The sequence below is a fragment of the Eumetopias jubatus genome, unplaced genomic scaffold (genome assembly GCF_037043125.1).
Source record: "Eumetopias jubatus isolate StellerSeaLion01/CBP00866 unplaced genomic scaffold, mEumJub1_p1.0 scaffold_6, whole genome shotgun sequence".
In the NCBI taxonomy this organism is placed as follows: Eukaryota; Metazoa; Chordata; class Mammalia; order Carnivora; family Otariidae; genus Eumetopias; species Eumetopias jubatus.
The window spans coordinates 134,599,092-134,622,607 of NW_028274812.1; the positions used below are offsets into that span (position 1 = coordinate 134,599,092).

Below are 23,516 nucleotides of genomic sequence, written 5' to 3' on the forward strand. Positions count from 1 at the left end.
TCCCAGTTTTCCAAGGGAGAGGGAGAGCCCCACAGATTAGCCCTAACAGTTTCAGCTGTAACAAAAACCCTGGGCTGTAACACCAAGGGGAAGTTCTGCAGTATCCTGACAAAATGTTTTGAATCATGGGACTATGGGGGTATTTTCATCAGGGGCTGTGCTTCTCACCAAAGGCAGTGGGCAGAAACACTTTCAAAATACTCAGACTCTCAGCAAAACAAAATTCTGATATCAAAATGAAATTGGATCCTCACCTATTCTGCCACTGTCCTCACAGGGGTCCTTAAAAAACCCTTCTGCTGAGATGGAGCTATTTGGTTGTCTAAGAAAGAAAACTCTTGATGGTGTCACATTGACTCACTTTAAGAGAAAATCCCCACCCCCGAGTCCTTCACCAGAAAGGTCTCACCAACCTGGGTTTGGCAGAATACTTCTGTTCCAATCCCTTCATAGAACAGTAAGTCTTCCCTTCAGCTCCTCTGCACCCTCCCCAAAGTTGTGAAGAGGCATGTGTCAGCCCCCTAGGCTTCCTCCTGCCCAAGCATCCCAGGTGCCCCCTGCCCCCCCTTGCCTCCCACACTTGCTCTATGACATGCCAGTCTTCTCCCAGAATTCAGGAGTAAGCACGAGCACATACCTTGAAACTATCCTCTTGTTGAGAGGTTGCTAATTCTTCCTTTCCTCTTTCTCTGGAGTTGAGATTCACTATCACTTGACTTTATAAACTGTATTTTACTAAAAAGCTGTACTGATGATACATAGCTCATAAATTAAATAGAAGTAAAATTATTTTTGTTTTAGGACTTCTCTGTGAATTTCCCATATCCCCCAAGATCACCAAACACCAGACAACTGGAGCAGGAATTCCTTATGTGTTTTGTCTTCTGTCTTCAACTGGCTGCAAGTCCTTCAGGGGCAGAGCCAATCACTGAATAAATGTAAAGCAGTAACTGTAGACAGCATTTTGCCTTAAGAAGTTTTCTTCTGGGTGTATTTTTTTGTTTTAAAAATGAAATATTCTTGGGTATGTTACTATACAGAAGTACCGGCTGGCTTCAATGATTCCGTTCACTCTGACTTCTTTGTCAACAGTTATTCTACACATTAGGGAGGGAAGGAATTCTCCAAATTCTAGCTGCACAATTTCATGGTCTCCCTCCTCTTCTGGGTGTGGGGTAGGGTAGAGAACCTACTCACCACTCAGGCTCCTGCGGGTCCAACAGCTGAATCAGTCTTGAACAAAGGGCCTTGTCTCAATCACCGGTCTCAAAGCCTACAACTGTCCAATCAACAGTAACCATTATGGTGTCACAACAGGGCCCAGGGGCATTAGCTATTAACCTTAGCCTGCCATTTCTCCCATTCCAATGCTGGGTGGCAGAGTGCTCCCTAGAGCCCACCCAACATTTAATGACCCATCAGGAAAAAGCATGACAGGGACGCCTGGGTGACTCAGTCGTTAAGTGTCTGCCTTAGGCTCAGGTCATGATCCCAAGGTCCTGGGATCGAGCCCCGCATCGGGCACCCCACTCTGCGGGAGGTCTGCTTCTCCCTCTCCCACTCCCCCTGCTTGTGTTCCCTCTCTTGCTGTGTCTCTCTCTGTCAAATAAATAAATAAAATCTTTAAAAAAAAAAAAAAAAGGAAAAAGCATGACATCCACAAGTATTCTCTCTCCTGGTAGGTAAACTTAGACATATTTTGTTCCATAACTTTCATTCTGATTGACACAGAGAAAAAAAAAATATAAGGCTTTTATTGAAACCTATTTGGCAAGACAAAGCCTCAGAAAGCAGACAGCTTAGATTTAAACAAGTACCGCATCAACGAGAGCCGAATCTGAGTTGTCAACAAAAGGTAGTTGTTTTTTATTCCAGAAATAGCTTTAGAAAGTAACGAGCGTGGTGCTAATTAGAGAGGAGCAGGGCAGGCTTGCCTATCAAAGCACCCACCCTCCCTGGCTGATGCATGGAAAACGGGGAGGTATTTTTTGAATAACCCTTTTAAATGCTATTCAGAGTTGAGCTTTGTACTTCTGTGTAACCACAAGTTGCTGCTCCAAACAGTGTCACCAGGTATCTTAATTTTACTGGGGGAAAAATGATGCTTTGAGCACCAAAGCAAGAACCAGATTTTCAGTGAGTGTAGTGGGCAGCGTCCTGAGAACACACCGCTCAGCGCGGCCTGGTAGGCCGTGTGTGCAGGGAGCCATCAGGCTGAGTGCACTGGGGTCCCGCAGTGCTTGTGCCACAAGTCGATGGCCTTGCTCACAATCGCGTCCGAGCTGTCCTGGGGAATCTGTGGACAAGCAAACCAGTCGTCGTGAAATTTCAGCGTGTATTAACATCCTTGTCTCCCTCATTCCCTGCACCATAGCACTTACATCCCCATCCACCCGCCGCCCCCACCCCCCCAACCCCCGCCGCCGAATTCTCACGACTTTTCAGAAAGCGGTCATGTGAAAGGCTGCGGCCAGGATCTTTGTTTCACAGGCCACGGGAGGACAGGCTGAAGAGCTCCGCTCAGGCTACCCGGGTTTCAAGCCAGCACTGCCTACTGTGTGCCCCCCGGCAGGCTATCCAAGTTCAGATCCCATCTCTAAAAGGGGGCAAATGACAGCCTCTCTTCCTAGGGCCATTTAGGATTATGTGGGAGACTCCATGAAAAATACTTAGCATGGGCCCTGGCACTGTCAGCCACTAACAGAATGCTGAGGACTCATGTATTCACCACGCCTTCACGTGGTACTATTTACTGAGCTGCTATTCAAATGTTAATAGCGGCCAATTAAAAAAAAAGAATAGATTCTGGGTCCAGTGAAATTCATCCCAGCATAAATCTCCTCCAACTCTTGCCTGGTTAAGGGTATTCTAAGATACACGTAGATTCATTTAGACCCTTCCCTACACGCAGTAAGTATATACTTAAGCACATGATCAAACCCAACTGGGATTCCGCCAGATATTAACAGCAATGAAAGGGCTTACAAAATCCCCCACAACATCAGGCTTCCATTTCCACTAAGAAGGATTACTCCACCTCGTATGACAGATCTCACTCACCTCTTCCTTTTCTCAACAAGCTTCCTGGTGGTCACATCAGGCGATAAGACTCTGGTCTTCAGGCACACACTCACGGTAACAGTCTCACTACTCAGACCATCATCCCCCAGAGAGAGGATGCAAATTATAACCCACAGACCAACTTTAAGCTAAATTTTTCCAAGGGGAAAAAGTGTTTCTTATAACGTAAAAATATCAGAGAAAGAATGTAATGCAGTAGGAAAATCTGGCTTGCTAAACGGACTTCCTTTCTAGATTCAAAATCAAATTTTAAAAAAAAGCACACTTACATTTTCCAGAAACTTTGTTATCTTCTCTGCACTGTTCAGAGCCATTACTTTTATTTTAAAGGTTAATAAAATTTCCACAGCTACAAAAACTAGGATCTTACAGGATCCACTTACAACTTTATCCCAAACCCTATAAAAAAAAAAAATCAAGTGATGTAATAAAATTATTTGAGTTTGAAATTTATGTTTAGTTAAACATCTCAAATTACAAAATTAAATCAAATTACTCCTTTTAAGTATAAACTTCAGAGAAAAGCAGTAATGAAATAATCATCAGAAAAGCAAAAACACAACAAATCAGCCATTTTGGAACATATTTCACACACAATCAGCACTGGAAGGGAAAAAGGAATGATCACTAAAAAGTACTTGCTCTGTAAGAGATCCACCAGACACCCATTCCCTAAGGTGTCTGACATTTAAGGGAAGGACAGTCTTAAACCAAAGTTTGGATTTTATTAACATTGTGTAATGCTAATCTAATAATTAAATACTAAGGAATAACAAAAGTGGCATATGAAATGAGATCAATGCAATTTCATTTTCTAGTGGTTCAAATTCCTAAAACTTCTCCAAGAGCTTACTTAAGGAGCTAGGAGGCACCTGGGTGGCTCAGTGGGTTAAGCGTCTAACTTTGGCTCAGGTCACGATCTCAGGGTCCTGGGATCGAGTCCTGCATCGGGCTCCCTGCTCAGCAGAGAGCCTGCTTCTCCCCTCTCCGCCCCCTGCCCGTGCTCTATCTCGCTCTATCTCTAATAAATAAATAAATTTTTTTTAAAAAGAGCTTAAGGGGCTAGTTATTGATCTGCGACCACTCTAGAAAAACTATTCTGATAATTCCTATACCTCTTAAAGTTGGTGTTACACTCTATGTGCTTAGTCATGTACTGTCTTGTGATGTTCTCTGCACGTCACCTTTCTTCCCAACTACCTCATACAGTCTTGGGGAGGGGACAGGACTCTGAAATGCCAGCAACACATGTCTGAAACAAATGAAAGCTGAATGTGAGTCTCTGATCTCTGCCCACCTTCAGCTACTTTAAAGATGTCACGATGGAACTAAGAAATAGGAAGATTGCCTCCAGATCAGGATCTACCACATTTCTGGAAAAGCTTAGACCTATATAAGCTCCCGGAGACGGTTTCAGATGTGAATAGTGTACAGCATCCAACAGACTGAGGGCCTTCAAGTTTTCTAATTGTATATTCTAATATTTCTACCATTAACATTAATTTGTATTCATGTGAGGTTAATGTTACTAACATTCCAGCATTTCTAACTGTATAAATAATAAGTAGAATCAAGTTGCTCTGTTGCCTGCCAGAGAAGTTAACTTAAAATTATGGTATTGTCCTAAAGCAAATTCATACTCTGAAGGACGATCACATGAAAAACCAGGATGCTCCTCGGCCTTCAGGCCTTCGACCATCTCTGAAAGCGATACTTGCCTCTGTAAACTGGATTCAGGCAAGCACCCTGCGAAGCACCTCTTGAACCAGAGATCATAAGGAAGTCTGGACAGCGCGGAACACGTCTTCAGATGACTCAGCAAACGGCTATCTTCCAGATTCAAGTATTGTTCAAAAGCCTTTGGCTAATGATTAAACAGGAAGGGAGATTACTCGTTTTCTGTGACATAACATTACCCGATCCTACAGCCTGTGATGAGTAAGATGAATCGAATGTACATGCTGAATGCAAGTAAGTGCTAGAAAACAAAACGTAAGACTCACCCAAGTCATGGGTGATGCAAAGTTCCCAGGTCAGCACTAACCAGAGCAACCAGCAATGCAGGACTGAGGGTTTTCCAGGACGGGACCGGGCAAAACAAAACAGTTGGTCCCCCTAATGTGCCCCCTAACAGCACTAACAAGGTTCCACAGCCAAAGGGAAAAGTCAACTGTTCAGGGGAACTAAGAAAGGCCCGTGACACTCCCAGCTGCCCTGGAGCCGTAGACGATACACTCAGGAAAAAGGGAGAAGGGGAAAGGGTAAGACCAAATAAACAGAGTGGGACCAAAATGGGGAGAGGGAGTTCAGAAGAATGAGACGAAAAGGGCCCACCAGCCCTAGACCACACTTCTGCCACTCTGTACCCCGCGTGCAGGAGAATTCTCAGGAGGCAGAGAAATAACGTGGGGGGAACAAAGCACCTGGATTCCATCTGGTAGCCTCTCCCATGAAAGGTTAAGCAGCAGCCAACTCTAGGAGCCTGGGCGAGCTAACAAAGCCAGCTCCCAGACCAGCCAAATCCACCTGGCAAGCTGCTGTATTTAGGGTCCACTGGCCAAGAATGGCGCTTGGGGGTCAAACCCTGAAGTCTGTATTCCTTATCCAGAAAAACACAACGACATCCCTTATCACCTAAGCAAATGCAAATGTTTATTTTACTAAATATCTGCATCTCGCCCAAAGAGGTAATTCATAACCCTTACAATGTTGGCTAGAGCCAAACCCTATGCTACATACAGGGAATAGAGTAAATGATGACATAATGACATAATGTCCCTGCCTTCAGGGAGCGTACAATCTGCTTGAGACAAACATATAGGGGCACCTGGGTGGCTCAGTCGTTAAGCATCTGCCTTCGGCTCAGGTCATGATCCCAGGGTCCTGGGATCGAGCCCCTCATCAGGCTCCCTGCTCAGCGGGAAGTTTGCTTCTCCCTCTCCCACTCCTGCTTGTGTTCCTGCTCTCACTGTCTCTCTCTCTGTCAAATAAATAAAATCTTTTAAAAAAAGAGAGACAACCATGTAATAAAGCTATCATGGGGTAAGCACAGGATGCTGGACACGTTGAGGTGGGACTCCAAACCCAGGCTTTACAAGTCACCCTTTCCCAGAGAGGTGACATCCGAGCTGGCTTACAAAGAATGACGGGAACTAGCCAGGCAAAGAGAGGCTCACATATTAATATCAGGCCCAGTTTTCTCCTCTTTCAGGGGATCTCTAATTTTTTCTGTTTAACACACAGCTCCCCAAAACAGGAGCTTTTCTCCAAAGGACAAGTTGTCAAAGGGCTCTTGTCCTCACCTTTCACCTCTAAAACCCTATCTAGAATTTTGGGTGGTTCTGCCAATGGAATGTTTTTTCACAAACTGACATGGGTGAACACACACATACACATATTTATATATTATGTCTCATAGCAAAGAAAATCTCATCCAAAAGTCAGTACAAATAACAAATAAGATACAGATGAGTGAAATTTTTCAACTCTTTATTGCCTCTTCCCTTACCATACTGTAAACTCAGTGAGGGCAGGAACTATATCTATTTTGTTCACTGCTAGTTCTCCAATACCTAGAACATTACTCAGCATAGTAAGCACTCAATATATAATCATTGAGTAAGTAAGTGAATATCATGAACTAAATGAAATGTTGAAATACGTTAATCAACATCTTGATAATCACTCAATGTATGTCTTCCTGCCCGTCTTAAATTTTTCTAAATCTTTTTTCCTGATAATATGTTCATTATAAGAAATCTCAAAAATACAGTAAAGAATAAAGAAGGATATAAAGATCCCTTAAACTCACACCACCCAAAGATAACTACTGATAATATATAGGTTGTATAGCACCCAATTGTTTTCCGGTATACATTACACACACTTTTATTAGTTGGCCTCATACTGAATACACAATTTAGTATCTTGCTCTTTGCACTCAACATATTGTGGGCATTTTCCCAGGTTAATAAACAACCTTAAAGGGTGAATATTCCTAAATAAAGAGAGCTTCTAAAAACAGAGAAGAAAAAGCCAAAACCTCCAAAGAAAAAATGCAAATGACTCTCACCCATAAGAAAGATGCTCAACCTTGGTATTTAAAAAAAAAAAAAAAAAAACTACACTAAGGTTTCATCTCTAGTAATCACACGACTGGGTATTTAGCCAACTAAAAAATATAAAAACACTAATTCAAGGAGATACAAGCACCCCAATGTTTACTACAGCATTATCTACAATAACCCAAACTATGGAAACAGCCCAAGTGTTCACCAACAGATGAATGGATAAAGAAGATGTGGTATATATACACAATGGAATATTACTCAGCCATAAAAAAGAATGAAATCTTGCCATTTGCAATGACATGGATGGAGCTAGAGGGTATGATGTTAAGTGAAATAAGTCAGAGATAGGCCAGTACCATATGATCTCAGTCATATGTGGAATTTAAGAAACAAAACATGTGCGGCGCCTGGGTGGCTCAGTCAGTTAAGTGTGTGCCTTCGGCTCAGGTCATGATCCCAGGGTTCTGGGATTGAGCCCCACATTGGGCTCTCTGCTCAATGGGGAGCCTGCTTCTCCCTCTGCAGCTCCCCCTGCTTGTGCTCTCCATCAAATAAATAAATAAAATCTTAGAAAAAAAAAAAACAGATGAACATAGGGGGAAGGAAAAAGACAGGGAGGCAAACCAGGAAACAGAAACTTAACTCCAGACAACTGATAGTTCCCAGAGGGGAGGTGGGGGGTGGGTGAAATAGGCAATAGAGATTAAGAGTACACTTAACATGAGGAGACTGAGAAACATACAGAACTGTTGAATCACTATATTGTACACCTGAAACTAATACAACACTGTATGTGAACTATACTAGAATTAAAATTTTTAAAAATCAATGAAAAAAATTTCACCCTTAAAAAAAAGCTACACTAAGGTATCATCTATCTCTCACCTATCTGATCAAACAAGCTATGCTTTGTGATAACCAAATTTAGTCAGCAAAACCACAAAAATTTGAAAATGATAGACAAGATTATAAAAACTCGACTTTAACAAGAAGCTAGGAAGAAGAGATCCACTAACCACAGTAATAAAAATTTTATGGGAAACTAAGCACAGCTTAAAGAGAAAAGTTCACATAAATCAGTAAGTCAGAGAGCAACACAAAGAAAATTTAACTTTTCTTACACATTCTGAAGAACTTGAAAAAAATTCGTTAACTATTTAAAACTATGTGCTAAGTACTATAATGTACATACTAAAACAAACCTCTTTTTTGAAGATGAAGAAATTAAGGTTTAGTGGGCATTTAGTATTTTGCTGATTCAAAACTCATTTCTTTTTTTTTTTTTAAGATTTTATTTATTTTTTGACAGAGAGAGACACAGTGAGAGAGGGAACACAAGCAGGGGGAGAGGGAGAGGGAGAAGCAGGCTTCCCGCTGAGCAGGGAGCCCGATGCGGAGCTCGATGAGCCACCCAGGCGCCCCTCAAAATTCATTTCTAAAAAGAAACTGGAGTTCAAGCAAAGCCAGAGCACTTCTGAAACAGAACAACAACATGAAGGAATTTTCCCTACCAGCTACCAAAACATACGAAGGAGCTATATTGAATAAATCATATGGTATTGGCCAAAGAACAAATAGCTTGATGGGGAAAAAAACCCAGAAAGAGATACAAAAACATACAGAAATCTAGTATATGATAAAGGTGGCATTTCAAATCTGTGAACAAAAGAATGAACCGACAGATAGCATTAAATGGAAGGTAGTTCTACTGCTTACTAACTGTGTGACCTTGGGCAAGTTACTTAACTGCTCTGTGCTTCAGTTTCCTCATCTATAAAAAGAGAGGTGTGCTAAAATTAAGTTTTCATGAATAAAGTAAACTGCCTGGCATGAAGCGGGAGCTTAACAACTATCAAACCGAAAGGGAAAGAGGAGGCTGACTGCAGGTTTACTGCAGTTAACAACAAAGAAACAAGGTCAAACCTATGTCGGTACCAATCACAAACACAAATCCCTCACAAATTAAAGGACTCGATTTTAAAATGTTTCAATATAGAGGCACCTGGGTGGCTCAGTCAGTTAAGGCTTTGACTCTTGATTTCGGCTCAGGTCATGATCTCAGGGGTCATGAGATCGAGCTCAGCATTGGGCTCCATGCTGGGCGCTGGAGTCTGCTTAAGATGCTCTCTCTCCCTCTGCCCCTCCCACCCCACCCCCACTCCTGCTTGCTTGAGGGCACTCTCTCCCTCTAAGAAAATATTAAAATAAATAAAATATTTAAATATTTTTTAAAAGTTAGAGGAAAGTTTTTTAAAAATCTGTCTTTTAATCTTGGAGTTATCGCTGTGAATTGTGCAAGGCTGTTGAATCACAGATCTGTACTTCTGAAACAAATAATGCAAGATATGTTAAGAAAAAAGAAAAAGAAGATAGCAGGAGGGGAAGAATGAAGGGGAGTAAGTCGGAGAGGGAGACGAACCATGAGAGACGATGGACTCTGAAAAACAAACTGAGGGTCCTAGAGGGGAGGAGGGTGGGGGATGGGTTAGCCTGGTGATGGGTATTAAAGAGGGCACATGCTGCATGGGGCACTGGGTGTTATGCACAAACAATGAATCATGGAACACTACATCAAAAACTAATGATGTAATGTATGGTGATTAACATAATAAAAAATAAAAAAATAAAAAATAATAATAATCTTGGAGTTAGAAAGGGTTTCCTAAATAAGATACAAAAAGCAAAATACTGATATATCCGATTGTATCAAAACTTTAAAAATCTCTATACAACAGACAGGGAGAAAAGACTGTCAACATATGTAACGCAGGATTAATATCCTGACTATATCAATAACTCTTACAAATAAAAAAGAAAGATGTAAACAAAATAGAGAGGTGGACAAATACAAATGACCAATAAGCATATGCAAAGCTGTTCAGCTTCACCAAAAAATGAGGATATGTAAATTAAAATGAGATACCATTTTCACTATCAGATTAAAATTTAAGAAACTGATACTATCAGGTATTGGCAATGGAGTGGAAAACAGAAAATCTTATCTGTTGGGGGAAGCAAAATCGGTATGCCTTCCAGGTGAGCAGCCTGGCAATGAAAAACTTTAAATACATTTCTCTTTCAACCTAGCAATCCCCTTACAGGGACCTGCCCTACAGAAACACTCACATATGTAGAAAGGCTCATGTAGAAGGGCATGCAGACTGTCAACATGGAACTGTTATATTAAAATACGGCAAAATTCTTAACAGGAAATAATACGAACACATTTTTAAGAGGAAAAAAAAGTGGTTCTAAATGAGTAGCTCTCAACCCTAGCCACACTTCAGAATCACCTGACGCTTTTAAAAAAAAAAATAGAATTCTGGGCCTCACCCACCCCCAGAGATTCTGACTTAATGGGTTTGGGTGGAGGAAAGGTAATAATTTTTTAAAAGCTCCCAGGTGGTTCTAACAGGAAGTCAGGGCTGAACACTACTGATCTGCACTGACTTGGAAAGTGCTCCAAGACATCAAGTTTAAAAAAAAAATTGCAGAGGGGCGCCCGGGTGGCTCAGCCGTTAAGCATCTGCCTTCAGCTCAGGTCATGATCCCAGGGTTCGGGGATCAAGCCCCGCATCGGGCTCCCTGCTCTGCGGGAAGCCTGCTTCTCCCTCTCCCACTCCCCCTGCTTGTGTTCCCTCTCTGTGTCTCTGTCAAATAAATAAAATCTTAAAAAAAAAAAAAATTTGTGGAGCCATACGAACAATATATTTATGTTTCTTTAAGTTATACATATAAAAAAATAAATCATTATATGCATGTATATGTGTGTGTATAGATGTTCACGCGTGTATATGTATGTATGTGTGAATGTGGATGGATGTACATAAAACAGTCTAGGATATACGCCCAGCTAATGACAGCGTTTACTTCTTAGAAAGTGGGGGATGAGGGCGTACAGATATATAGGAATACTGGATTCATCCAGATTAATACTTCAAGAATATACTTATTGTGTTATCAAAAATAAAGAATTCGTTAAACATAAACTAGCAAAATGCTACCGAATTTACTTCAATACTAAATAAGAAAGGCTAATTAAATCATGGTATAATCTGGATCTCTTGATTTAATTAAGCAAGTAACATTATGCTTCCATCGCCATGCTTGTTTTTATTGAAATCAACTAAGTGGATTAAATTTTAAAATTCTGAAAATCAAATTTACGTAATTGAAATCTATAAAACTCCCTTGTAACAGTGCTCTACAAAGCTAAAGGGTCTTCTCGCCAACTGCCCTGACAATGCAGTTAGCACAGGGGTCCTCAGGGCTCCATCGACCTCCATCAGCGCCCCTCATCTGGCCCTGAAACCACGATCTCGGTCACTGCTTTCAACAGAATTTCCAAATGAAACAACTCAATGATTTAAGAAAAGAGACATTCATTTTTAAAGGAGAGAGACAAAGGGAAAAAACTAGAAAAACAGGATGGCAAAGAACCACCAGCTTATGTGGAGGGAGCAAGTGCAGTGCCACTCTCTGGACTCCCAAGTGAGTGAGTCCAGCCAGCCGGGAGGCTGCCCAGCTCAGAGCCATTCACCTCTCCTTCCTCACTAACAGAATCCTAGCTTAACAGATCACAATGTGCCTGGCTAAAACCAAACCAAACCACATTTCCCAGCCTCTGCAGCAGAGGTGGCCAGGTGCCATAGTCCTGCCACTAAAAGATATGAGGAAGGAGAGTATGGCCAAGAGAGACAGACTGGACTGGCCATTCCTTCTACTCCTTCACTTTTGACTTAGCCCTTCCCTCCTACCTGCCTAGAACACAGAGGTCACGGCTGCCGCTCCAGCATCCAGCTGTGAGAAAGAGAGGAAGGATCACCCCTAACAATGCTGGACCAAAAGGGCAGGAGCCCAGGGCCCCGCAGATATCATGGCACTGTGGCACCAGCTCTGGCCTGCCTTATCTCTAGACTTCTGGTTACGTGAGAGAAAAAAACTAAAGCCTCAGGCAGTTGGGCTTTCCGTTACATGCAGCAAATTCAAATCTTAACTAATTCAGAGAGGCAGTTCTAGATAAAGCCAGTAGATTCTAGACCAGGATAAGGAACAGAAAAGAGCAGGGGTTGCCAACCACAGCATGCAGCAGGGCAAATCCAGCCACGACCGTTCTTTTATGCACTGTCAATGGCCACTTCGGTGCAAGAGTAACAGAGCTGAGTGTTGGCAAGAGAGAGACAGAGACACAGAGACCATCTGGCCCACCAACCTGGAAATATTTACTACTTGATCTTTTACGGAAAACATTGTTGGCTCTTACTATAGAGGGTCTGCTCATAATTGTAGCAGCATGAGGAAGTAAGGCTATTTCCCCAGTACCACTGCTCACCCCTACCCCCGCAAGAGCCAAAAAAGCACCCCTTACCAGCTGGGGTAAAAACTCCCGGTACTTATTATTTAATTGGTTCACAAAGCATCGGATAATCCAGTAACAGTCGACACTATCCTCTACCATCTCTTCCACGGCTTTGGCAATGGCAAGAAATACTTCATCTTCTGGTTCCTGAAAGATTAATAATAAATCTCTGGTAAAGGGAGGGAGCCAGCAGAAGAAAGGAATACATATTTCTCTCATAAAAATGAAACCTTACCCCCTAACTTTTGAAGAGGCTGCATTAATAAATCAGAGTGGAACCAAAAAGCACACAGTCTACCACTAAAGAGAAGACCAGGGCAGAGATATGAGCAGGTAACCAAAGAAATCTATTTGTATCAGGGGTGCTTACGACTGTCCAGGTTTCAGACTGAGCACTCAGAGATTTTTCTACCTTTTAACATTTAAGGTCATCAAAGAAAACATAAATCATAAGCAAAGTGCTCTCTCCACCCAAAAGTATTCCCAGGGCTAGAAGAGAATTTCTTTCAAAAGTATGTGATAAACATCACAAATAACTGGAGACGTTTGTTAATACAGTAATTTGCAAAAGTTCAAGGACTCCAAAAGGACTAATAAAGCATCTTCTTAAAAAAAATGAAGCATTTTCTTTATTTCAAAGCATTCATACGTATCTTTAGAATTTTGTTCTAAGCACCCAATAAGTTAAAATGTCCCTAGAATCATAATTTTAGGAATCAGAAGAATGGCATTTCTCAAACCTGTGTCAACACTCAGAATATGAATATAAACCTTCAAGTAAATTTCAACAAAGTAATCTTATAAAAACTAGAAACTACCTGAAAATCTATTCTGTTTTCAAACACCGTATCTCACACAAAATTACATTTTCAGGAGCACCTAGGTGGCTCACTCAGTTAAGCGCCCAACTCCTGATTTCGGTTCAGGTCATGACCTCAGGGTCACAGGATCGAGTCCCACATCGGGTGTGGAGCCTGCTTGGGGGATTTCTCCCTCTGCCCCTCCCCCAGCTCACACACATGTGCACATGCACACATGCTCTCTCTTTAAAAAAAAAAATTATTTTCATCTAGGATTTAACAGCCAAAGGACTTCAGTGTAAAAAAAGAAACTAAAAAGTATCTCTCGAATCCCTTAAAAGCCCCAAGTTAAATCCCTCTGGTTTAAAAAAGTATTTCATTTTAGGCCTCCTTTCAACTTCTTAGTATTCTATAAAATGTCCAAGAGTAAGAGGATCACAGTAGGAAACAAACGGAGGGTTGCTGGAGGGGAGTGGAGCCAGGGGATGGGGAACCGGGTGCTGGGCATGAAGGAGGGCACTTGATGGGATGAGCACTGCATGTTCTATGCAACTGATGAATCACTGAATTCTACCCCTGAAGCCAATAATACATTATATGTTAATTAAATTAAATTAAAATAAAAATTTTTTTAAAAAGTAACAGAATCACAGAAAATAAATTTTTCTAAACATTAATTAACGTATCAGAGGATGAGAGAGAAGGAAGAAAAGGAAAAGACAGTCTCCTTTCTCGGACTCCCACCCCTTACTGGGCACTGTGCTGGGCGCTCCTGAACATGGCATCTCACTGGCTCTAGGACAGTCTGAGGGGTAGGGAAGAGGACCAGTGTTCGTGAGTATGTTCCCAGCCCTGTGTCGAGCGCTGTCACACCCTCTACTATATGGTAACACTAATGAGGCTGAGTGGGGCTTGATGACTGGGGAGATGTGCGGTGACAGAGCCAAAACCAACGCTTTGATGGTGCGTCTGCCCAAGACTACAGCTAAGGTGTCTGGGCTTGGAGCACAGGCAAGCTAAGTAGGAATGAGGTGAAAACCATAACCTATCATTTAGATTTCTTGAATAGATAATCTAACCTAATTTAATACATAATTTAAGAACTTGCAGAGTACTACCAACTTTGCTCTGCCAGAGATAAGCAAAATTTACAGAAGTTTGTTAAGATGGGGCGTCTGGGGGTGCCTGGGTGGCTCAGTTGGTTAAGCAACTGCCTTCGGCTCAGGTCATGATCCTGGAGTCCCGGGATCGGGTCCCACATCGGGCTCCCTGCTCAGCGAGGGGCCTCTTCTCCCTCTAACCCTCCCCGCTCTCATGTACTCTCTCTCTCTCTCATTCTCACTCTCTCAAAATAAATAAATAAATCTTTAAAAAAAAAAAAGATGGGGTGCCTGTGTGGCTCAGTCGTTAAGCATCTGCCTTTGGCTCAGGTCATTATCCCAGGGTCCTGGGATCGAGCCCCGCATCAGACTCCCTGCTCCACTGGAAGCCTGCTTCTCCCTCTCCCACTCCCCCTGCTTGTGTTCCGGCTCTTGCTGTATCTCTCTCTGTCAAATAAATAAATAAAATCTTAAAAAAAAAAAAAAAAGTTTGTGAAGACTTCCAATTATTTTCAGGGCCATTCTCTCTTGATAACCTTAATACGAGTGGACAACCTCAGGTCTGTCCGTGGGAGCCACATCATTCACTTCAAAAGAAAGAACAAGTCAAAACTCAAACTGCTATGTGGGTAGGTTGCAAACTGCAATAAAAAAATAAGTTTCGGGGTGCCTGGGTAGCTCAGTGGGTTAAGCATCTGCCTTCGGCTCAGGTCATGATCCGGGGTCCTGGGATCAAGCCCCACATCGGGCTCCCTGCTGAGTGGGGAGTCTGCTTCTCCCTCTGCCCGCCCCCGCCCCCAGTTCATACTAAGTCTTTTTTAAAAAAAAGTTTTATAGAATAGCACAGCTTGCAGGCAAATCCTGATTTTGAGCAATCACTGTTTTAGCCACACACACACACACAAAGTTAAAATGCCTAAAATGAACTTCCAATTGCATTAAAATAGCCAAAGCCCAAGAGCTATAATCATTCCTTTGCCTGAACTTTCCCTCTTTCCCCTTTATGAACAACAAGCAGTCCAAGTAACTGGAGTTAAGAGTTTGTCAAACACAAAAGTTTAAAAACAGGTTGGGGCCTATTGGGCTGAGGCCGAGGAGGGTCAAAGTAAAGGAGGCAGCCCACTGGGCCTGCAGGTGAGGGCCAAGAGGTAGCTGGCACTACCGCTTACAACCAGAAGAATGAGCAAAGAAGTAAACGTACTAGGGGAGCCTTTTCATATTTGCCACTGTCAGACAGGAAGCTGCAAACACAGAAGGGTGAAGGCAAGAAGAACTGGTGGTGCTGGGCTGGGATCACAGGCATCAGCATGAACTGAGCCTTTTGCATATTCAGAGATGAAGAGACATATAAACATACATAGGTGTGTGTGAATGTGTGTACAGGATTCTATACATTTATAGAATGTATATGTATTTCCTAGCTCTGCCGACAGGCCCTAGAAGCAACATCACACTGGAAACAACAAGCATATCTAGTGCTCCCTTCTTGGTTTCTAAATACCACACACTGTTCAAAACAGAAATGGCTGATTTTAGGACTGGGGTAGAAAAAGTACAAGATGGGCTTGGAGTATCTTTTTGTGCCAGAAAGTAAGGAAATGCTCAATGATGGAACTTGTCATAAAAACACAGAGGAGAGCCATTGAATGTTTCTAAAGTGGGGCACCTGGGTGGCTCAGTCAGTTAAGCATCTGCCTTTGGCTCAGGTCATGGTCCCAGGGTCCTGAGATCGAGCCCCGCATGGGGCTCCCTGCTCAGCGGATAGCCTGCTTCTCCCTCTACCTCCTGCTCCCCCTGCTTGTGTGTGAGAGCTCTCTCAAATAAATAAAATCTTAAAAAAAAGTTTCTAAGGCAAAATATGATGCAAAGGCCAGCAAGACAGGACAGTCTAGAGTTACACTAAGCATCAAGCATCAGGCTAAAGTACCACTAACCAGTGGAAAGGAGGGACTTCGAGGCAACTTCCCAGACTCCAGCTGATACATGCGGAGATAGACTTCAACCTGAGGTGTGGCATCGCTGACAAAGCGAACAACTTCCAGGGCATGAAGGACATCACAGTACTGCTCTTTGCGATACATCATCACCTGGGCATGGGATTCGTGGTGCGGAGGCAGGATCCCTATACAGAGACCGAGAGGGAAAAAAAGAACGGGCAAAATACTGAGACACAGACCCAAATCCCTCTATTACAGAGAACCAAGTGAGAAGCTGCCTAGCACGATTAGACTGGAATCACACAGGTGTTTAGTTACCACAGATTCTGTTTTACAAATTCTCTCTATAAAACAGTCTTAAATTTTAAGTACTAAAGGCCAACTGCATCACTGATATTTAAGAGAAATATAAGGGCATCAAAAAGCCCTTGAATAAGTGTGCCACCTAAACAACATAACCACATCAATTATCATAATGATTTCATTCAATTTATGACTGTCGGCCCAGGGCTCCCCCAGCTCTTACAGACGTATCTCCAGGTTTTGCACTTGGTCCCTGCTATGGACTGACCTGTTTCCCCCCAAAATTCATATACTAAAGCCCCAGCCCCAATGTACCTATAAGTGGAGATAGGACTAATAAGGAGTGATTAAGGTTAACTGAGGTTGTAATCCAAACAAAGCTGGTGCCCTTCTAAGAAAAGGAAGACATCCCAGAGTTTGCGGTCTCTCTCTCTCTCTACCATGTGGGGACAGAGTGGGAAGGTGAGCATCTACAAGCCAAGAAGGGAGGCCTACAGCACCAACAACCAAACCAGCCAGCACCCTTGATCCTGGACTTCTCAGCCTCCAGAACCGTGAGGATATAAACTGTTGTTTAAGCTGCCCAGTCCGTGGTATTTAGTGAAGGCTGCCCGAGCTAACAATACAGGCCTCTCTTCTCAGAGCCACCAACAACTCATCAAATCCTTCTCTTCCCCAACAGGCAAACTTGCTCACAAAGTGGCTTAGCTTCAGGACCACAGAAATCTCTAATTCTCGCTGATGAGGCCACCTTACATTACATTCTGATGCCATTTTATGCTCATTAACCCATTTAGACATGTCTACCCGTGAGGCTTTGGGGCAAAAACCTTTTTTTTTTTTTTTTTTTTTTTTACAAACAAATGGCATGGAGAAAGCCTAATGGAAAGAGCACTGGACAGGCTTTCAGTCTAGTCCCAGGTCTGATAACACCAGGACTCTCACAAATGTCTCTCTGGAAACTTGTTTCCTCAGCTGTCAGAGGTGGGAAATGGGATGGATAAGCATTTCACCAAATGTTCTTTGTACAACTAGCCCCAAAAGTCCACATGAGAAAACATGTACCAAGGGTCAAATAGATTTATAAAACAGTGACAATGAATTTTCAAGGCTCTAAATTCTGCTATTAAAAAAAAACATCTTAGGAGTGCCTGGGTGGCTCAGTTGGTTGAGCGTGTGACTCTTGATTTCTGCTCAGGTCATGATCTCAGGGTCCTGGTATTGAGCACCACATCAGGCTCTGCGCTGAGCGCAGAGTCTACTTGGAATACTCGCTCTCCCTCCCCCCACCCTGCATGCTCTCTCTCTCTAAAATGAATAAATAAAATCTTAAAAATCTTATTTATTCCAGCCTCATTAAATTTAACAAGACCGTATAGGAACACGGATTCTGGAGTCAAAGTTCCTGGGTTTGAACTAGCTCTAAAATTAACTGGCTGGATGACAGTCAGCAACTTACTTAGTTTTCCTACACCTTAGCTTCTCCATCTGAAAAATGAGACTAATAATACCCATCTCATAGCTATTGTAATGATTAAAAAATGAATATACATAAAGCGCCTAGGAAGTATACAGCACGTGCTAGGCTAGTACGTTTGACTAGTTCACTCTGGTATAAAAAACACAGATCCAGTATTCTAAAGAATATTCTGGGAAACAAAAGTTGGATGGGCTCTAAAGACTTTAGCTAACATGATGCCATGTTAACATTAGAACCTAACTCACCTAAATGTTCTTTGTCCTGACATAAAGCTTTACCTACCTTAGCTTTGGGGTTCTGTGCCAGGCTTCTAGAAAAGTCAAGGGAATACACTAAAATGTCCTCCAAATCTGGGCTAATAAAGACTAAACAGCTGTAATTCAACCTTCTTCATACTACTAGGGGCAGCACAGTGCTTCCCATATTAAGCCTCAAACTAAGAGCTAGTTCTAAAAAGCTTCTTTCCGATATTTACCTAAATCTATCAGGAAGCAGGCCTGACAAGGTCCCTGAGTAATCAACACCTGTGCTGGGAAGAGTTAGCTTGTCTCCTACACAGCGTGGCAGTTCCAAATCTCCAGCGTCTTTACCACAAAATAACAAGAAACGCTTACCTGATAAAAACAAGTGGGAAAAACAGAGGTGATGAACGAGTCTTGGCACTCACGAAGTGTCACAGAGTCCCACGAATCCGCTGGTATTGTTAACTCATAAGACACATAGTATTTCCCAGCAGAAATAGATAGTATCGACATTACTGCCTAAAAGACATCCCTGGAAGGTTTGTTTTTTGTTGTTGTTGCTTTTTTTTTTTTGATGGCCACCGGAAACACCAAGATTGAAGAAAAAAATGCTCAGGGAAAAACTACAATAGTTGATACTTGCTCTCTATACGTTACCTGGATGGTGGCCCACCAGAAACCCAAGTGCACAAAGACTGCCAGGATGCACAACAAAAAAAGGCATCATATGGTGCTTTCTAGTATGGGTTGTATTCCCTCGCGGCCTCCACATTACGTAATCAGACTTAGGACTGCAGATTTCTCAAGCCCTGAAAATACAGTACATTTTGGAAAGAAAATGGGCCCTACCAACCTAAGCTCAAATCCTAGTTCAGCCACAGACTGCCAGGCCTTAGGTAAGTGATTTAGCCTGCGGTCTTTGTCCCCATCTGTAAAACTGGGATATTAACACCTACGTCACAGGAGAATTCTGGGATTACTCTCATTTTTTTTTTAAAGAAAGAAAGAAAAGGAGAATGGTAATGGATGGATGTTATATGCATCAGTGGGCTCAGCAGTCATAGAAAAACAATCCTCGGCTCAAAAGGGATGCTGCCGATCGCTTGTGGAACCTAATACACTTTTTCTTCCACAGAAACTGAGCGGGTTCCTTTCTCCTTCTCCTTCAGCCCCTCATCACTGAAATGTACCCATTTGTGCTTCTAGGAAGTAAAAACTCTTCCATTTCTTTCTGACTCAGAGAGCACTCATCAGGAGGTTAGAACTCTGCAGCTGGGAATCACAGAGATAACAAATTGAGAGCTACGACCTTGGAGTTAATTTAGCTCAATAGCCTCATTTTACAGGTGCAAAAACTGAGGCCTAGCAGGGTCTTCCTCAGGGTTACCCAGGTGATGGTAAAGCCCAGATCACTTCTTTCTCCAATACGATGCTCTTCCCATGCCCGGTTTCAGGAACACACGTTACTTTCTCTTCTATCATGACTAAACTGACACTCTTAGAGTCATATTTAATCAACTGCTACTGAAGTCACCTTCTTAAACAAACGCTTTCACGGTGAGCAGTAATTCAGTCTCCTGACAGGAGACCCAATATGCAAAAGGCCTAAAAAAATCCTTTTTCTGACAGATAAGATGACGAATATCCCCTCATTCAACACTTTTGAAGATAAACCTTCCAACCGTTGGGTCTCATACCTAGAAGCACCTTCCACACCAGCGCACGGTACATGGATGGGAGAGGGAACCTCTGACTAAAAGTACAAAGTTTCTCAATATCTAGAGGAAGGAAAAGAAAAAAAAAGTTAGAAGCTTTTTACGCTGATCACATGAAAGTGCATCTCATTTTTAAAAAATTAAAGTAGAGTGACATTTCTTCAGAAGAATTCTACTCCTGTCAGTAAATCTAGGAAAGGCGATGCTGGTCTGATTTCTAGCCCAGGTGTTCCATCAACTAGCTGTTTAAAAACAATCAGTGCTTCATGGCATAGGTGATGCATTTTGCATATATTACTATATTCCCTACAACATAGCAGTAGGTACTATTTATGGAATTTATTTCATTTAATCCATACTGCAAGCTTGTCGGGTGCAGCAAATGGGGTGCCTGGGTGGCTCAGCCAGTTAAGCGTCCGATTCTTGATTTTAGCTTAGGTTGTGATCTCAGGGTTGTGGGATCAAGCCCTGCATCGGGCTCCCTGCTCAGCGGGCAGTCTGCTTCTCCCTCTCCCTCTCCCCCTCCTCCTCCTCCTCACTCATGCTCTCTCTCTCTCTCTCAAATAAAGATTTCTCTTTTTTTAAAAAAAATGCAGAAACTGAAGCTCCAAGTAATTAAGTGACTTGATTAAGTTAGTACAGCCAGTGAGTGGCATGGTCAGCCCTCAAATCTCTACATTTTCCAATATACAACACTCAAATGTCCTGGACCTCAGATCTCCCTACTTGTCAAATAAGAATAATTCCAGACATACTTAAAAAACACAGACTGTCTAGTGAGGATCAAAGATCAGGTGGGAAATGGTTTTGAAAAAAAAATTTTTTTAAAGATTTTATTTATTTATTTGACAGAGAGAGAGTACAAGCAGGGGGAACAGCAGGCAGAGGGAGAAGCAGGTTCCCCGCTGAGCAAGGAGCCCAACGCAGGGCTCGATCCCAGGACCCTGGGATCACGACCCGAGCCGAAGGCAGACGCTCAACCGACTGAGCCACCCAGGCGCCCTTGGTTTTGACATTTTAAAAGCATTCTACACATATAAAGTACTATTTTTCCCTATGGTTCAGTTTATTTTATTCTAGTCAACAGAACAGACCTTATTATTACTACAAAGAAACTAAAATGTCAGTGCATAATGTAGTCTCAGTTCTCTATAGAAGAAAAATCGTGGCCAAGAGTTACTGTGAATTTACCCAAAAGCTAGTAACACCTCTGAAAACTGAGGAAAGGAAATATATGGGAAATAGGAGAAAAAACACCACTGACTTCTTGAGACCTTTCAAAGACATCTGACTTGGCCTTGGCAAAATATAAACTTGAAAAATCCATAACTTCTCCCAAAATACACTACTCACCTGTCATCCTATCACTAAAAAAATACAGCAGGTAACAAATACTTCTGAATGTCTTTTAAGATAGCATTTCTTTCAGGACAGTTGGGATGATTAAAACCCAATAACTTTAATTTAGCTTGTAAAACTCACCCAGCCGTTCATCTTTTAGGAGGATTTCCAATGATTTCTTTTCTTCAACTCCACGAAACCCCACTTTCTCATAATATACTGAACGGAAGTTTCTCTGAGAGTCCTCAGTCATGTTTCATTCTTGGAGGAGAGAGAAAGAGCAGGAAGGGGAAAGAGTGTGCTTAAAAACAAAGAATGAAGAATTGGGAATTTTTCCAATGATTTTCTGCAACTTCCCCCAAGAGTTCGATATACTAAAATAAGCTGGCTGCCCTTGCATAGGACTCAACATTAAGTATCTCCTTTTAAGCAACTAACACCACCTCACTTATGTTCCTTGGCCTAAAACCAAGACATAAACCTAAAGTCCTCTGAGCTGCTAAAATAGATTTTGCAAGGTGCAGGCACTACGGTTCCTACTTAGGGGAGTTCCTAGTCATTGCACACGTTCAAAGAAAAAAATTAGTGAAATATGAAGATAGACAATATGTCATGCAAAAGGGGTTACCAAACCGTATCCACTAGGATTCCTTTTGTTTTATAAATACTATGCATTTAAAAAATTAGACTATATTATAAAATATTGGCAATGAGTTATCTTTAGGTAGTAGGATTCCGGGTTATTTAAATCTTTCTTTTGCTTAGCCATATTTTTGAATGGGCATTTTGTAAAATGAAAATCTAAGCTGTAAAGTAAAAAGCCCCAAGTTTGCAATTACCAAAATTCAGAGCCCACCACAGATTAACAGCACCAAATCGTAAACCAGAAGAGGGGCAGGAGCCTAGCCTGTTGACAAGTGATGCCACAAAGCTGGGGACAGAATAACGACTCAAAATCTGGCATCAGAATTCAAAAAGTTCAGTGGTCTCGAGTTCTTTCACAATAAACATTCATAAGACTGACAGCAAGTCATCAGGAAAAGGTCAAATTGGGTTGGCGTTTTAAGAATAAAATGGATGTAACACGTTTTTCAGGAAGTACTGCACTGCCTGACCCAAATGCTTAAAACGTCGATGCAAAAGAAAAAAAAATACACATATACATAAATTTGTTTTAGAAACCTGAGGTTTTAGAAATCCTGAGAAATTTCAGACAGCCACGGTCTTATTGAAAAGATATGCTCTGAGCCCCTTCAGTCAGAGGAAGGAGGAGGAATCGTTTAAAATGAGAAATTCTAAAGGGTTCTGAGCTTTGGGGACCAATTAAAAAAAAAAAATTCCAAAGCACTAAAACGCTAAATGAGTTCGGGGATTCATTTAAAAACAGCATCCAAACAGCTGCAGGGTGATGATGCGGTGCCCGTTACCTAAAAACGCCATTCCCGGATTGCACTACAGCGGCATACAAGTCCTGGAGGAAATACTGTAAGTGACACTCCGGCCCCTGAGCGTTCACTTCAGGAAATGCAAACACACCCTGGTCCGAGACCCCAGGTCCCATTGTCCCTATGATGCTTCACCTCTAGTAGTGGAAACCACACCCGGGTTGAGACTAAGTGGTCCGGGGGAGGCAGCGGAAACCAGGCCCAGCGCGCTGACCGGCCGGCGGGCGACGTTAGAGCCGCCGAGGACACGGACGCGCCCCTCGGGAGGAGGGAGGAGGCCAAACACCGCACCCGGGAAGCCAGCGACCCGCAGCCGCCGCCGCCGCCGCCGCCGCCGTCGCCGGACGTGACGTCAGTACCGACCCGAGGGGCGGTGCCGAGAGTGCGCGTGCGTACAGAGCATGCGCAGAAGCTCCACTCCCGCTCAGACACCCCCGACGCTTGAAAGAGCAGAAAGGGTCTGGGGTGTGAGGCTCGGGCTGCCTCCTACCGCGGCGCCAGCCCCTGGCATCCGTCCGCTGTCTCCCCCCGTCCACACCTGGTCCGGAGAATCTCGCTACCCCCTTGTCCCCTCTGTGCTGGGCGGCTAGGGTTTGGGATGCTCTCTCCTCGGGGGCTGTAAGGTCCCCGCCTGCGGGAGACC

General features: G+C 42.7%; 1 protein-coding gene across 2 annotated transcripts; it reads right to left on the minus strand.

Moving 5' to 3' along the window:
• Positions 1 to 1,842: 1,842 nt before the first annotated feature.
• TBC1D7 (TBC1 domain family member 7) lies at positions 1,843 to 23,207 on the minus strand. 2 transcript variants are annotated; one of them, XM_028107497.2, is made up of 8 exons: positions 23,009 to 23,207; positions 21,570 to 21,689; positions 20,070 to 20,150; positions 16,345 to 16,532; positions 12,520 to 12,657; positions 4,800 to 4,945; positions 3,351 to 3,480; positions 1,843 to 2,296 (listed from the first exon to the last, which is right to left on the minus strand). In XM_028107497.2, exons 2-8 carry the CDS (start codon positions 21,679 to 21,681, stop codon positions 2,210 to 2,212), a joined length of 882 nt encoding a protein of 293 aa, XP_027963298.1. In that variant the 5' UTR covers positions 21,682 to 21,689; positions 23,009 to 23,207; the 3' UTR covers positions 1,843 to 2,209. The 2 variants fall into 2 exon arrangements, with proteins under 2 accessions (XP_027963298.1, XP_027963299.1); XM_028107498.2 differs by lacking the exon at positions 23,009 to 23,207 and adding an exon at positions 22,856 to 22,997.
• Positions 23,208 to 23,516: the final 309 nt, after the last annotated feature.

Coding starts and splice junctions, on each gene's coding strand:
- TBC1D7 (XM_028107497.2), bottom strand. CDS start 21,681: ATGACTGAGGACTCTCAGAGAAACTTCCGTTCAGTATATTATGAGAAA. Junction 20,151..21,569: donor CCTAAAAGATGAACGGCTGG/GTGAGTTTTACA, acceptor TCCTTCCTCTAG/ATATTGAGAAACTTTGTACT. Junction 16,533..20,069: donor GGTGTGGAAGGTGCTTCTAG/GTATGAGACCCA, acceptor GTCTCTGTATAG/GGATCCTGCCTCCGCACCAC.